General features: G+C 37.7%; 1 protein-coding gene across 1 annotated transcript; it reads left to right on the top strand.

Annotated features, from left to right (window-relative positions):
• LOC306771412 (alpha-1,6-mannosylglycoprotein 6-beta-N-acetylglucosaminyltransferase B-like) lies at window positions 1-12394 on the top strand (the record flags this gene model as incomplete). Its single annotated transcript, XM_079260577.1, has 17 exons — window positions 1-26; window positions 987-1102; window positions 3747-3876; window positions 4029-4153; window positions 6232-6296; window positions 6483-6656; window positions 6775-6942; window positions 7024-7193; window positions 7734-7865; window positions 8116-8249; window positions 9387-9517; window positions 10246-10401; window positions 10572-10718; window positions 10827-10943; window positions 11605-11679; window positions 11971-12131; window positions 12223-12394. 17 exons carry the CDS (start codon window positions 1-3, stop codon window positions 12392-12394), a joined length of 2199 nt encoding a protein of 732 aa, XP_079116703.1.
• Between the last annotated feature and the right edge of the window lie 2622 nt (window positions 12395-15016).

The following is a 15016-nucleotide window of genomic DNA, read 5'->3' as shown; positions in this document are numbered from 1 at the left end:
ATGCGTGTTGCATTGCGACCTCGCAGGTAAGCTTCAACCTCATTGCTTCAGTGGCAAATCAGCAAGAAGTATTAAAAGCGTGGACAAAATTTTCTTATGCATTTAATAGTTTTTCTTCACTGAGACTGTCATTTCATCTTTACAGCTCACTTTTCATCCTGCTGACACAGCATTTTGTGGCATCTAACTAAGAGTTTTCTTTTCACGTGTCACTGAGTTTCCCCAACATATGATGTTACCAACATCAGGCTGTTTATCCTCTAATAATCCATTTGAACAGCATTTCTCCTATGTCACTATACAGCTATGTCACTTCTCCATACTGTACAAGCTTTCAGCGTTAGACATGAGATGTGGTGATGAGTACTCTGACACATTTGATGAACGGCAGACTGATCCGGCTGAGTGGAAATGTTTTATTTTGGATCTGAACTTGGTGATTTATAGGCACCAAAAGATTCTTCAAAGTTTTTGCACAGGTACTTGAGCCTTTGGGTAAAGCCTGATAGGTTTCCTGGCCTGATGAAATTGTGAGTGAGGTGATGGCTCTCTGTGCTGCAGTTAAAGTGTAGACCGTGTGAGCATTGAGCAGACACACATTAGTCTGGCATTTCATGCTTTATTAACTCTTTTTGACACACCAGAGTCTCATCACTTGATGTCATGGAAGAACTTAGTCCTTCTTTAAATAGATTTAATGAAATTCATAGTTAGACTGTAAGTCCTTTTTTTATGTAAGGGTACTATTAAAATCATCATTTGTAAAGTTAGAAGGAGTTTTGACTGTGTGTGGTACTGTACATACTATCAAAACGAACCTTTTATGTTGCAAAATGATCCATTGTTTTTCAAAATATAAATAAAACAGAAATCAACAGATTGCAAGCCATTTAAACTCTACATTTGATTTGGAAAAAAGAGAAAACGTTTATTTTTATGTTGATGGCAACATGTGAAGTGGTTTCTCTGTGTATTGCGCCCTCTAGTGGCTGCCTTGTGCTATGCCTGTGTCTGTCTCTGGTCACCCTGCTGTTGCAGAGTCTCTGGGTACCACTTGAGATGAGCGGGGATGAAGCTGCTGGAAGATCACCTGAGGAACAGGGTAACACACACATATACATAAAGTACATAAAGGGATACATGTTTAGACTTAGAAGTGGATCTTTGTTTCCTTTTTAAGCTTTTTAAGCAGATGTGAAAAAAAGTCAAATGAAAAAGGGTGAATGAATTTAAACCAATTATGTAGAACAACAACAACAATGATGGAAAAAAAAGAAAAAAAAAGAACAAAAAATGTACATGAGGGTTTGTACACAATCTGTGGTGGGTCTTTATTCCCATGCATCTTCGTTTTGACAGTTGTGGGTTTGTGGCTGAGTTCTTTTGTCTGGTCAAATTGTTTCTCAGCAGGAGGATATTTAGGAGGGAGTTGAAACAGTTGTTTATATATATATAAAAAAAACTTTCCTCTGGTTTATGCAGAAGAGACAAATAGTGTCTCCCGCTGAGTACATTTTCCGTAAAATCGCACGTTTTTGGCTAACTTGTGAATGAACATATTGTGGTGACTGTCATGTAGGAAATATCGGCAGCAAGTTATAGAGTTCAGAAGGTCTAGTTTCTGTTTCTTTCTTTTTTTTTTTTTTTTTAAATTTTTAAAAAAAATCTTGATTAAATATGATGAAAATCTGTTTATTTTGCTTTTGGGGATTCTCATTTTAATTAATCTAGAAATTATGTGAAATTGGATGAAGACTTTGTTTGTGTCCACATGAAAATTGCCATCCTGGATAACTAGATATACAAGTTTAAACTAAAACAGAACAAGTTTGAAGTCTTTTCTTTGCGAGCCTTTGGTAACACTTGCTACTAATGGCCAGAATGCCGTTGAAGGAGATATTTGATCCAAACATTCCCATCCTTTTCCGATCATATTACAAGAAAATTGTTTTTAGCAGACTGTAACACACTGGTGAATCTCAGCCACAATTGTTTTTTATTTTCAAGGACCCACCACAAGTTGTGTACAGAGAGCCACCCAGCAAATCTTTTGCTGGAAAAGGCAGGATACCACATGTGGAGAAATTGCTGCTTAGCGCATGCAGTTAAGTCAGCTCAAATTTATTGCCACATGCTCAGTTTTAAATCTGTCTTTGAGACAAAATCATTAGGAAATTTCATTTTACAGTCTTAAAATCTGAATATTTCTGTTCAGATATTTCACATTTTGAATCAGCGTTACAAAATATAAGTTATAGCAACTGAAAAAGAAAGAGATAAGATTTAAGTTGACATGATTATTTGACAAATGATCATTTTCATTCAGAAAGGTTTGTTTGCAAATGGTGAGACAATGCATATAGATAACTAAAATGTTTCAAAACAAATGATCTGTGGACTTTTGCTTTAACTTTAAGTGTTTAAATATAAAGAACTGCCCAATATTTCTATGAATATCAAGTAAATTGTAATCACGCACAACTTGTCAAGTTTCTGACTGAAGTAGTCGTGTATTTATGCCACATAACTTGTCACTGGGTCACATTTATTCTCTCGCATTAACTTTTGATTACCGCAGTGTCTAAAGGCCTCATATAAGTAGGGATTTATTCACGTTGACAAAGGTGAAATGACATAATTGTTCTCTTGGACTGCTATTTCCAACAAGATTCTTAAAATGATGTTAGTTGTCTTTTACCCACAACTCCTCCCAAGTTTCTCAATATAACACTCCATACTTTTACATCACCACTTCATGACTCCTTTGATGCTCATCCTTTCTTCAGACAGTTGTTTAAGCCAAGAAATCTTCAGTGTGCTGTTTCATATAAGCTGTTTTAGCAATTTTGTTTGGCAGATAGACAGATGGCTAACTGAAGCCTGTATATAGACCCCCGAGGATCCTGGCATACGTCATACAGTCTCTGAGAACCGATGAAGAGGTTTTATATCTGAGCAGTATTTGCTGCTGTGCAACAAAAAGTAAAGACACAAAATGAAAGTTTGAAATCAATTCTTTATACAATTTATTATGAGTTGAAGCTGTTTTCCAGCCCAATATTACAACATCTTCTCTATGACATTGTGTTTTAATGATTGTATTCTTAACATTTGGTTAAATAACAGCAAGGGGAAACATTCTGTAATATTTTTCACAAGCCAAAGTGGATGGAAACTAGTTGCTTACTGAGTGCACAACTGACTAAAATCAGCATTTACATGGTGTCTGCAATTTGATTAATTCCTTTGGGAATACAAATGAATTGCGGCAACATATTTGTGCTCATTTGACTTCTAATTGGCCTTTTTTTAAAAAGAGCATATGTAATTGACATTTTGAACTTACCTGCAAAACTATTCATGGAAACATGAATAAAAACATGCCTGCAGTTTGTCTTTATGAGTGTACAGAGGAATGTGAGATGACTGCTGAGGTCTGGTTTCACACACAGATATGGCATTGTCAGCAATTATGAGTCATTGACATCTTAATCTGTCGTAAAATCTGGACATCTGCCTCTCTGCTACCTGATTCTGTGCCAATAACCATTATGTGATGTGTGGAAAAGAAACACATGATGATAATAGCTGTGTCATTTGCAGCACATTAGGTTAATAAAACATCCTTGCTGTTTTTATTCTTACTTAAGATTCTTTTAGGCAACACAGTGCACCACTTAAACAAGATGACAGAAAGTACAGCATATAAAAAAAACATAACATTATATGTATATTTTGTATTGTAGGTAAACCCAGTGTTGGATTTCACAGGGTTGCACTTCGATTGGAGGCTTTGAGTACTCAGGTGCAAAGGCTGAGCAGAAAGAAGGATGACACCCAGCTGAGCAGAAATGATCTCAATTTGTTCCTGCAGAGGTATTAAACAGCCTTTTATTCCTGTATGGAGCTGTTTGGATATTTAAATGCAGTTACAACTCAACCTAAGACTTTATATTAATACGAGTTTCCATTAATACCAGATATGTTATATTCATGCATATATATAGACCATGGATATGCCTTTTCAGTTTTAGAAAGAACCAGCAAGGCTTAGCCCGCTTTGTTGAGAGGGAGCTGCAGAGAGTGTCCCAGAGGCTCGATCAGCTCAGCCGTCATCACCACCATCATGAAGCTCATATGCCAGTGCTACAAGGTGAAATTACACCACACACAAGCAAAGTCTTAAGCAATTTGTGTTATTATTTTTAAGAATTTAAGACTGATTTTTACCTCCTCAGAATTCATTTGAGCGATCTAAGATACGCTGTGTGAGTGTAGGATTGATCTCAAGCAGAAAGAATTATGCTTTCAAATAATCTTTCACTTGTAAGATAAAACATTTTTCATATAGATGTTTTTTTTAAGTTTGACTTGCACTGACAAACAGAGACTCTTGTCTTCTCTGAGCAGCCCACACAGATTTAGAAAAATAAGAAATAGCCAAATAGAAAGAAAGAAAGAAAGAAAGAAAGAAAGAAAGAAAGAAAGAATGAAAAAGAAAAGAAAACCAAAACTGACAAGATCAAAGAGCTTCTGTCTTTTTTTATTTACACTGTGTGAAACATGAAAACCTGAATAGTAATCATCAGGATGAGTAGTAACAGTGGTTACAAGGCAAAGTCAAATAAACTTACTGAAAACACAAGTAAAGGTCAGAACAATCACTAACATCCTGAAGGTTATTATTGAAAAACATATCTACAGTTTAAACTGAGCTTTTTGGCCAAAAGATATCTTACAAAAATGAAAATAAAGATACATAGAAAGCAACATGGGTCTGGAAGCCAGTGGCAGTAGGAACTGCATCGGGACAAACAAAAGTTTAAAAAGTAAGAAGCCAGAGTACCTGAGAGATTCCAGTCATGCATGGGAAGATCTAATTTCCACACAGAAAGGCTCCAACCAACAATCAAACCATGAACTATTTTTGTTGTGAGGAACCAATATTTCTACAAATATGGCAGGTCAGCATGTAAGTTTTAGATAGTTATCATTGGATATGTTCAAGCTGTATTTTGTTTTTAAATTTAGCCTTTATCAAATGATTGCACTTCATCCTGACTGCATATTGCATTAATAATTGGTTGCAAACGTCCCTATGGCTCTCTACAATGGCAGTTTGATACTCCAAGCCAAATACACGGTTCATAGCCGCAGTAGAGGTTAACCACACAGTGAAATTAACAAGCTGTGATAATAGAGGGTTCGAATGGTGGGAGTTAAAGGGCAGTGGGTGCAGGTGGTTGTGAGGGATGGAGTCCTTGAATAGAAGTTTAACAAGTCCCACGGATCCAGCAGCAGCAATCAAATGGCTGTTGGAAGGAGAAAAGTTTACATCTACAGTATGACCCTCTTGTGAGGTGTCAGGTGAGAGTTGGGTTACTCACACCGGCTGGCACGCGAAGCGTGTGTGTTAATGTGTGTATGTGTGGTGGGATGGAGTGAGATGGTGTGAACTCAGCTGTCTGGTTAAAAAGAGGGATCCATAACACGATGTCACATGCACGTGTTTGCATACACAGTTGTTGACATACATGCAGGTGTGGTGCAAAATGTAGACACATACCACCCGCATGCACACAAATACACACTTCCCCATCAGCAGCCTGCTGGCCCCTCACCCTCTTCCTCTCACATTACCTCACACCCATAAAATACGCCTGAATTACCCAGGAGTCCTTTCACCAACTTGTCTACTCATAGTCTTGTTTATGTGGGAGGGGGGGTGGTGGTGGTGGTCTAGGGGGGGTGTTCGTATAGTGTATCACTGTATTTAAGCTTTCACACCTCTGCTCTGTCTACATCTTTTCTTATCTTTTTTCTCCTCTTTGCCTTGTTTTTACTTTTTTTTTTTTACACAGTTAGAAATGTGGATTTTGGCTCGGGCTAGCATCGTAAATGGGAATGTTTGGTAGGAGGCAGGTGGGTCAAGGTGTGTGTGTGTGTGCATTCATTCCAGTTGATTGACATTGGCTGCAAATGGTGGGGGGGGGGGTTACAGGAAGGGGCCTCCACACAGCCTCCTCTCTAAATGCCAGTCACAGGCATGGCTGTGCTAAGCATTGCGCTGATGGCTGCCATTCATTGTGCGCGTTTCAGTCAAGAGGTTGTATATCAAAGTTATTGTCCGGTGTTCTTCATTTACCAAGTTTACGTGACTCCACAATATAAGTTTTGTTGCCGGAGCCAGGATTGTAAAATAATGATTAATTCAAAATGTATTACCCATAGGGCTCAACGAGGAGTGTGAAGTGCCAATGGATGCTGCATTTCCGTTGTGTGCAGAAAAAGTGGAGGTGAGATGGTGTAAATGTACAGTATGTAGCTGTGGCCCTGTTTCTACACTCTTATTGTTGTACTCAAGGGCTTTCCTTGACTTATATGAGCATGTTTGATGAGTACAGCGCTTCAAAATAATCTAGTAGATGAATTATTTAACATTAATATTTAAAATGTTCTCACCTTTTTTGTCTTTGTGGCAGTTCCTGCAAGCACATTGGGAATCAGACCCCTGTTATGCTTTTTATGGAGTTGATGGTACAACTTGTTCCATTTTGACTTATCTCAGCCAAACAGAGAACTTTTGTCCCTCTCATCCTGGAAGGCACCACTCTGCCCTATCATGGCATGAGAAACTGCATCCATATACAACAAAGGTAATCTCTTGAATCAAAAGTCTAGACATGATGTAGCCTATTTGTGGAAAGACTCAGTTCATCATACAGTTTTATACATATAGACTCGCCACTGCTTTGAACCACTGATCTTATGCAGACTGACATACGTGAAACCCTGAGCCCGCTGTACGAGGTGATCAGCAACAGCAGCAGTCCGGCATTTAACTTCATCCGGTCCAGAGTAGAAAGAATGGCCGTACGGTGGATAGAGGCTGGACTAAAGATGAAGCAGAGCAGGAACAACACAATTTCAAACCAGATGAAGGTATTTACATACAACCTTTAAAAATCCTTATAGAAACTCTTTTTAAAGTTCAATTATGAGTTTTAACCATCCATCCTGTAGGTGTTGCTTTATCCTGGAGCCCTGGCTGGAGGTGTTGGCCAGAATTTTGAAGCCATGGTGGAGAAAGGTGGTCCTCTTGGAGAACTGGTCCAGTGGGCTGACCTCAGTGTGTGCCTCACCATTCTAGGACACAACCTGACCTTCAGCACATCTCAGCACCAACTGCGCAGGTTATCAATACACACCATATGCAAAACAAGGACATAGCTGATGTGATGTCACCCATTGGTCTGTGCTTTGAGTGTATCTGGTCATCGCCTTGTTAGTCATTTCTTAAAGCTTATGGTGTTGGCTGTAACATCAGCCAATGTCTGTGGTTGATATTCATTTAGTGTTACCTGGTTATGTTTGCCCTAAATCTGACAAATATATTTTGATTTAATTTTGTCGAACAATAAAGATTTGATCGACCATGCAGGCACACTTAAGTCAGTAGTAATGATTTAACAGGCTTTCAAGTGTGCTCTTGCTATTATTTTACACAAAGAAGATTTGTATGAAATTATCTTTAGTAATTGTCCATCTGCAAAATATGATGTGAATATGATGTGTAGATATTAAATCAATATACACAGAAATGCACAGACAAACATTTTTGTAGGTTTATCTGCCTTGTAGCCACAAAATCACTTTCGATTGTTGAAAAATCAGTGCCAAGCTACATCAGTTGTGTCTCCTTTTGAGACATGTTCTGTTTGTGACCATACCAGACTGATAGGTGCGGCGCCAGGCCGAGGCAGCTGTCCCATCCAAAGACCTCTCACCTATGACCTCATCTATACCGACTACCATGGGCTTGCTCACCTCCAAGGAGCTATGGGACTGGCTTTCCAGCATTACCAGTATGGTAGCAATTTTATAACTATATAATTGATTGTTAAGGGATAGGGAAAGTTGTGTACTCTAAAATAATGTTCTTCTTATATGTAATATTTGTCATATTTATATTTTTTGTCATCTGGGGCCTTTAGACAGTACAAAAGAAAAACCTATCTAGATTATACTGATGACATCTTTGCATGCAAGACGTTGTATAAATTCAGGTTACTTATGCTGATAAACCTGCAGTAAAATGCTGAAAAATGCTTCTAGGTGCCGTTTTAGGATCTTGGACTCTTTTGGTACAGAACCAGCATTTAACATGGCAAGTTATGCACGTAGCCATGGATACAAGACACTGTGGGGCAGCTGGGGTCTCCAACCTCTCCAGTACATGACCATGTTCCGTAAGTTTGTGTAGTTTTTGTTTTTTCTGTGTCCATTCCATATTATACATATATGCACATTTCTTTTATACACATCATAACATGTCCTTATGGTGAAAGGATTAATAGCACATGTTAAATAAACTTGGGTGCTGAGACAGAACTTTCATTCCAACACCTCTCCCTGTCATTTCCCCCCTTCCTGTTGGGGGATGGAGTCAAGCTGGATGCAGTGGGCTGAGAGCCGGGGATGGGACACTTGTTTATTTGTCCTCTGGTTGAGGAGGAGAGATTTCTGTTAGATAAGGATGTGAGAAGGACAAGATGAGAGCATAAAAAGAAAAAGAGACAATAAAAAGAGGAAAGAAAGAAGCTTGAGAAAGGACTGGAAATTACTTTATGGTTCTGTTTTTCCCAAAGAGCCAAAGATTGTTGATTGTGCTGTGCAGACAAGCAGACGAGGCGACAGCTTCAAACAGGCAGCAAAGCCATTCAGGAAACTATGTTCAGTCAAAGCTTTTCCCCAAAACTCCACAAGCTGAAAAACCATGTCAGCGTTACACTGCTTATCACTGCTAATCTGCTAAATGTGTTTTCAAGTGTAGACAAGTGGAGCTGAAAAGGATGCAGGAAATTCTGTTTTCCATGAATCACAACAGATTTGGTGCTTTTTAAACAAACGCTATGAAAGAAGGAGAAAACGTCACAAACACACTATCCACATGCTACAGAAGTCAAATGCGCATATCTTTTCTGGCGCATTCTTTATAAAATAAACACTCATCTCCAACACCTTCCCTGGTGTGTCAGAAAGCAGCAGCTGCCTATCCAAACACCCAGCCTCCTTCATCACATACAGATCTCACGTACTCCAACAGATGATTTATGCTGTGAAGTATTTTCTGTTTTTCCCCACACTATTTAAATGTAAGCCGTTATTCATCTGCAGTTTTTGTAAACACTGTCAGTGTGTATTTTCCATGCCATTGTCAGTGAAGATGGATTCTCATATATTTTGTGAAAACAACACTAAAACCGTAAAAAATAGCAAAGATTTGCTTTGTTAGCGTTCACCATTCTGTCTGTGAAGGATTCCTCTTGTGAAATGCTTATTTTTTTTACTCATCATCTAACTTTACTGTTTTCTGTTGTCTCCAGCTCACACTCCTGATAACTCATTCCTGGGCTTTGTGAGTGAAGAGGCGGTGAGGAAGGACAAACTTGAGTCAGAGAGCTACAAGAAAGACAGGATAGCTGTTGTCTATGGCAAACAGGAGTACATATGGCAGGTATGATTACCAGAAGAATTAACAGGACAAAGAGTCAACTACTGCCAAAGTTTTGTGTCTATGCTGAGAAATAAATCACAAAGAGGTCTTCCTTTGGTAATGACATTTGTATGTGTGTGTGTGTGTTTGTGACAATGTAACTAAGTAATGACATAAAAAGTATTTTCTATTCCTTTCCTAACAGGGATCCAAACTTCTTATATCTGTTTATGCTTTTGAGGTCACGAGACACCGTTTACTAAACAGATGTTCTTACACATCATTTGCAAGTTTGCCGCTGCCTTATTGGGTTATTTTGTTATGGTGTTGACTGTTTGTTCAGATGCAGTCTATAGATGCAGAGTCATGTTGTGGTAGGCCAGACATTCCAGGGTTCTCCAAAGTAAAATGTATTGCTTTTGTCAAAAGAGTTTGATGCTTTAAAAAGAACACAATGGCTCTCATTCGTCATCGTTAAAGATTTTCTGAAGCCAAGGAGAAATACTGAAATATTCCAAATGTGGCTTTCACTAAATACCTTTGGCAGCTAATCCAATTGACTTTTTAGTACACAGTTTAGCGTCTATGGATTCTTGGCTGCTTCTTCAAACTGAGGGTGTGTAAGGCTTCATCTAGTGTAGCCAATGCATTACCTATGAATAAATACCTTGAAAAGCTTCCTTTAAAGAATGAAATGATCCCTTTATATCTGTTCACTCAGAGCTGCCAGTGTGTGTATTTCACTCCAGGGTAAATCTGAATATGTGAGAGTGATCAGTGAGGAACTGGAGACTCATGCCACGGTCTACCAGCCTCCAGGACACATCTCCAGTCTGCCCCGTTTTGTAAGAAACCATGGACTGTTGACTCAGGAACGATTCTTACACCTCCTCCGCAGAGCCAAGGTCAGTTTATGGCAAACACAGAAGACACAAAAAACATTTTCTGCATATAAATTAGGTTATTGCAAATAACATTGATGACGTGGGATCATTACAAGTTTTAAGTCCTTATATCTCATGTTTTATGATGAACCATCATCAAGGAAAACACGTTTCTTTTCCTGCTCATGCAGATTTTTGTGGGCCTTGGGTTTCCTTACGAGGGTCCAGCTCCCATTGAAGCAGTAGCTCTGGGTTGTGCCTTCCTTCAGCCACGATTTGACCCCCCACATTCATCAGACAACAATGACTTCTATAAGGGGAAGCCCACCACAAGACAGGTAGTTAAGCAGATGAGATAAAAAGAAAATAATAAAACAAACGAATAAACTAAAACCTGGATTTCAAAATTATTATTGTACATTATTGTTAACAACTATAAATTTTAGATCTCTTCCCAGCACCCTTACGCTGAGCAGTCCATCAGTGAACCCCATGTGTGGACTGTGGACATGGCCAACAAATCAGATATCCGGAGAGCAGTGAAAGACATTCTGAGTACTGAGGTGACTTTTATTCAACAAACAGAATCACAAATCAACACAACTAAACATGTATATAGGCATATGCCACCTCCACCACACATACTGTATAGATTTATATATATATATATATATATATATATATATATATATATATATATATATATATATATATATATATATATATATATATATTTTTTTTTTTTTAATATAAGGATTTTTTTCCTTAACAATTTTAAAATGGATTTTTTGTTAAAAAAAATCGATTTTCTTTCAAACAAATAAAAATAATCCAGTATAAAGATTTTGTCATTTTTATTGTTTTTATTGATCTTTTTACTTGTCTTTTGGGGTGTTAAAGCAGCAGAATGATGATCTGGCTGCTGTGTTGTTTTTTTCTAATTGAAATCAAGAAATATTACGAGCAAAAAAATAAGTTTTATACATTTATTTTGTTTTTAATCTACAAAAATCAGCAATATTAAAGAATTGTGAGAATCGCAATTTAAATCAACACGGCACCCAAAAAATTGGAATCGAATCGAATTGGGACAAAAGTGTATCGTCACAGTCCTAATATGTGTATAAATAATATATGTATATATATATATATATATATATATATATATATATATATATATATATATATATATATATATATATATATTTGTCCGTGTTTTTGCAGGTGAAGCCTTTCACTCCTCAAGAATTCACTTGTTTGGGGATGTTGGAGCGGGTTCGAGCTTACATCACTCACCAGGTACAGAGATGTTTAACGCTATGATAATATGTTTTATGACTTCTGTTAAAAATAAAGTTTCTGAAAAATCTAAGCAAAACACTAAAATACACCACGCATACCTCTGTACAATGTTTCATTTATTTATTTGACTACATTAACTTAATAATTAACCACAGTCTTAATCATTAATTGAAAAGGTAAATATAGTCAGCCTATAAAGGATTGAATATTCAACATCTAAATAGCTATATACTCAAATTCAAACTAATACATGAAAACTATCTTTTTCTTCATCATAAATCCCTCAAGAACTTTTGCAGTAATTCTGTCCCAACTTGGCCTCCAGAAAGTGATCTGAGGTTGCACCTGGGTCCTCTGGGTCAGTCCTGTGTAAAAGTGTGCCAACGCTCCTCCCTGTTATGTGAGCCAGCTCTCTTCCATCACCTAAACACTCCTGCCACATTTAAAAGGTGAGAAAGGAGCTAATAGATAATTTATTCTGCAGTGAACAACAAAATTCTAACTCATCATTATTATTATTATTTTTTGTTTGCTCTGCAGGGTTGGACTTAGCTGTTCAAGCATGGTGAATGAAACCAACCATCTGTTTCCTTCTTACAGCCCTTGGGGGCATCACTGTGGCCTTCAGCAGGAGGCACTTCTGTTTAGTTGTGCTGGTTCTGACCCTTCACATCGCAGACTGTGTCCCTGCAGAGCTCACCTACCTGGATAGATGGCACTGTGCCCTGACTGTCACTTGTGAGTGACATCAAGAAAGAACTCAGGAAAAAATGCACCAAAAAGCTATTTATAAGTCATTCTGGTCAGGTTAAGATTTTCAACCAAAGGGAACCAGCAGTCTTGCTTAAACATGCAGAACTTGTATGCAAATGTGATAAAGCTAGAAGTGTTTTATTTATATTTACAAACTGAGATGAGGTGAAATATAGATGAGACAATGGTATTTTAGATCCTAGATTTGTCCAGTTTAGTTGGTTACTCAGGGCCCAATGAAATATTGTAGTAAATGCTTGATACTGAAACTGAATGATGATATATTAAAGGCTGACATCTCATGGACTAACATTACACATTAATATTAAATAATAATTATAAAGATAACATGAAAAGCACTTGCAGAGTGCAGACCTCTGCCAAGCAGCTAATTTCCACTTTATAATGTGATTTCCATCCTATACAATAATTATATAGTCATTTTATAGGTATACATAATTAGATTCCTAGATTCACTGCAAATGAATCCACAGTCTTTCAGCTATTTTGTGCTGTTTGTTGCATGTTTATATTTTAATTTGTTCTCTTGCAGTAAAATTCAAAAGATCCTCTCATTTTTCCTTTTCTTGATCATAGTATCCAGAATGTTGCCGGGATCAAGGTCTGACTATGATAACTTGTTAAACCTTGTTTGGATTGGGAAAATTGATCAAGTTTGTTCATAAAGTTGCTAGCAAACAAACAGACGCCAGCAAAAACATGTCCGCTTCGGCGGAGGTAGCTCTGTATTGGCCAGTGTTGCATGGGATTGCTATAATTTCTCAGAGCCTCACTGCTGGCGAAGATTAGATTGTCCTCAGAGGACAGAGGGTGACAGTCTAAGTGATGAGGCTCATTATGTGAATGAATCATGGATAACCTCTGGATGCTTTTTGGAGGTCATGGCCAAATCACTATGATTATACTGCCATATGAACCATTGGTTTCCAAACATTGTTGACTTAGGAAACCCATTTTGGTCTGTTTAATCCTTTTCCCCCCAACAGTAAAAGCAAAACGTAATTGTTTGTCTTTCCAACACGAATTAATATCAGGAAAAAGTCACAGAAGACACTACAAATAGTGCATTCTTGACTTATTTGACTGAAAATAACCACTTTAAATGATTCCTATCATGACCTGTATAACCCCCAATCAGAAAGCAGCCATGCAGGCTTCTCTCATCATTCCTTCCTGCTCAGCAACACACGAAAGAAACAAATGATAACAACTAGAGGCCAAACACCAGCCCACAGTCAGTGGTGTCAGTGATGGGGTGTTGCACTTATACGTATACAGCTGTTAATGAAGATGGATCCAAGAAAGGTGGCAAGCTGCTGTTGAATTTTGCACAAAAATTTTCTTGGGAACAGCACACCAGTGAACGTCAACTGGCAGAAAAAGAGACGTATTTCGCCTCAATACACCCCATTTAAGCAGAACATGTTGTCACTCAGGGATCAGACTGCTCATGGCTGCAACAACAAAACCAGTTGCCAGTGCTGTTGAATAGTACATGGCTGCAAAAAGGTCCGTGAAAACAATACTTGTGATGACTTTGTTAGATTCTGGTGAAAATATTTGGCTTTGTCATGTGTAAGGTTTGCTTAATTAGCTTGACAGTCCAAAGACGATGGACTCGAACTTAGAAGAAAAGGAAATAAAAGCTTCTTTTGGACCACGAGTGACACCTTTGAAACAGATTTTTGGAAAATGTTGTGTCTATTCTGGATGAGTCACATTAATTCATATCAGTTACACGTGTTGCACCATATAAAAGCTGTCACTCATCTCCCAGGGGGCTGATAATGGAGGGTTCAAACTCAGGGTTAAAAAACATGCACAAGTATATAAGGAACAAATGAGCAAATGTAGACAAAGGTGTTAGTGTTCCACATGACTGCCTACTGACCTCATGCTGAATGAGGCTGTAAAAGTACAGAGCTGACAGCGTCCATATGTTTGTCAGAAAGCAATTTGATGGTTATAGACAGTGTGAAATGCCTTGAGAATACAGTGATTTGGATCATTAAGTAATTTAAGTCATTTGGGATGTGCGATTAATGCAAGCAATTGGTTTTATGCCTCAAATTCAACCTCAGGGCTATTATTCTTAAACTGATTATTTGCTCATTCGATATTAGCTGACCACAAACCATTTTTAATGCTGATAGGTCATGACTGTGTTTATTACAGTAACAACAGTCAGGGTGGTTGGAGGAAGATCCATTTATCATAAACCAGAGCATGCTAAATGCATGCACACTTCATACTCAAAACCATGTTTTGTGACGTTGAATGAAAACTACATGTTGCTGCCCATCTCAGATTTCCTGCTACAGACTACATGTGTACTATGTATCCTAAAGGGAGAAAGCTGTTTAATGTGTTTATTCTTAGCACTCATTCTTAACAAGTACAATCCCAAAATGTGCATGTAGTTTTTTTTTGTGTGCGTAAATATCAGTAATAAAATGTTTTTTATTCATGCAATTTTTTTTTTTAAATGATTAGTTCAAACTCCTTCAAAATGGTAATTTTACAGAAATTCAAATTGTAATCAAGTAATTCTCAAACATTT

This window comes from Telmatherina bonti (assembly GCF_933228915.1).
Source record: "Telmatherina bonti genome assembly, chromosome: 21".
Taxonomy (NCBI): Eukaryota; Metazoa; Chordata; class Actinopteri; order Atheriniformes; family Telmatherinidae; genus Telmatherina; species Telmatherina bonti.
The sequence above is the reverse complement of the archived record's forward strand: the minus strand, read 5'-3'. Positions and strand labels throughout refer to the sequence as shown.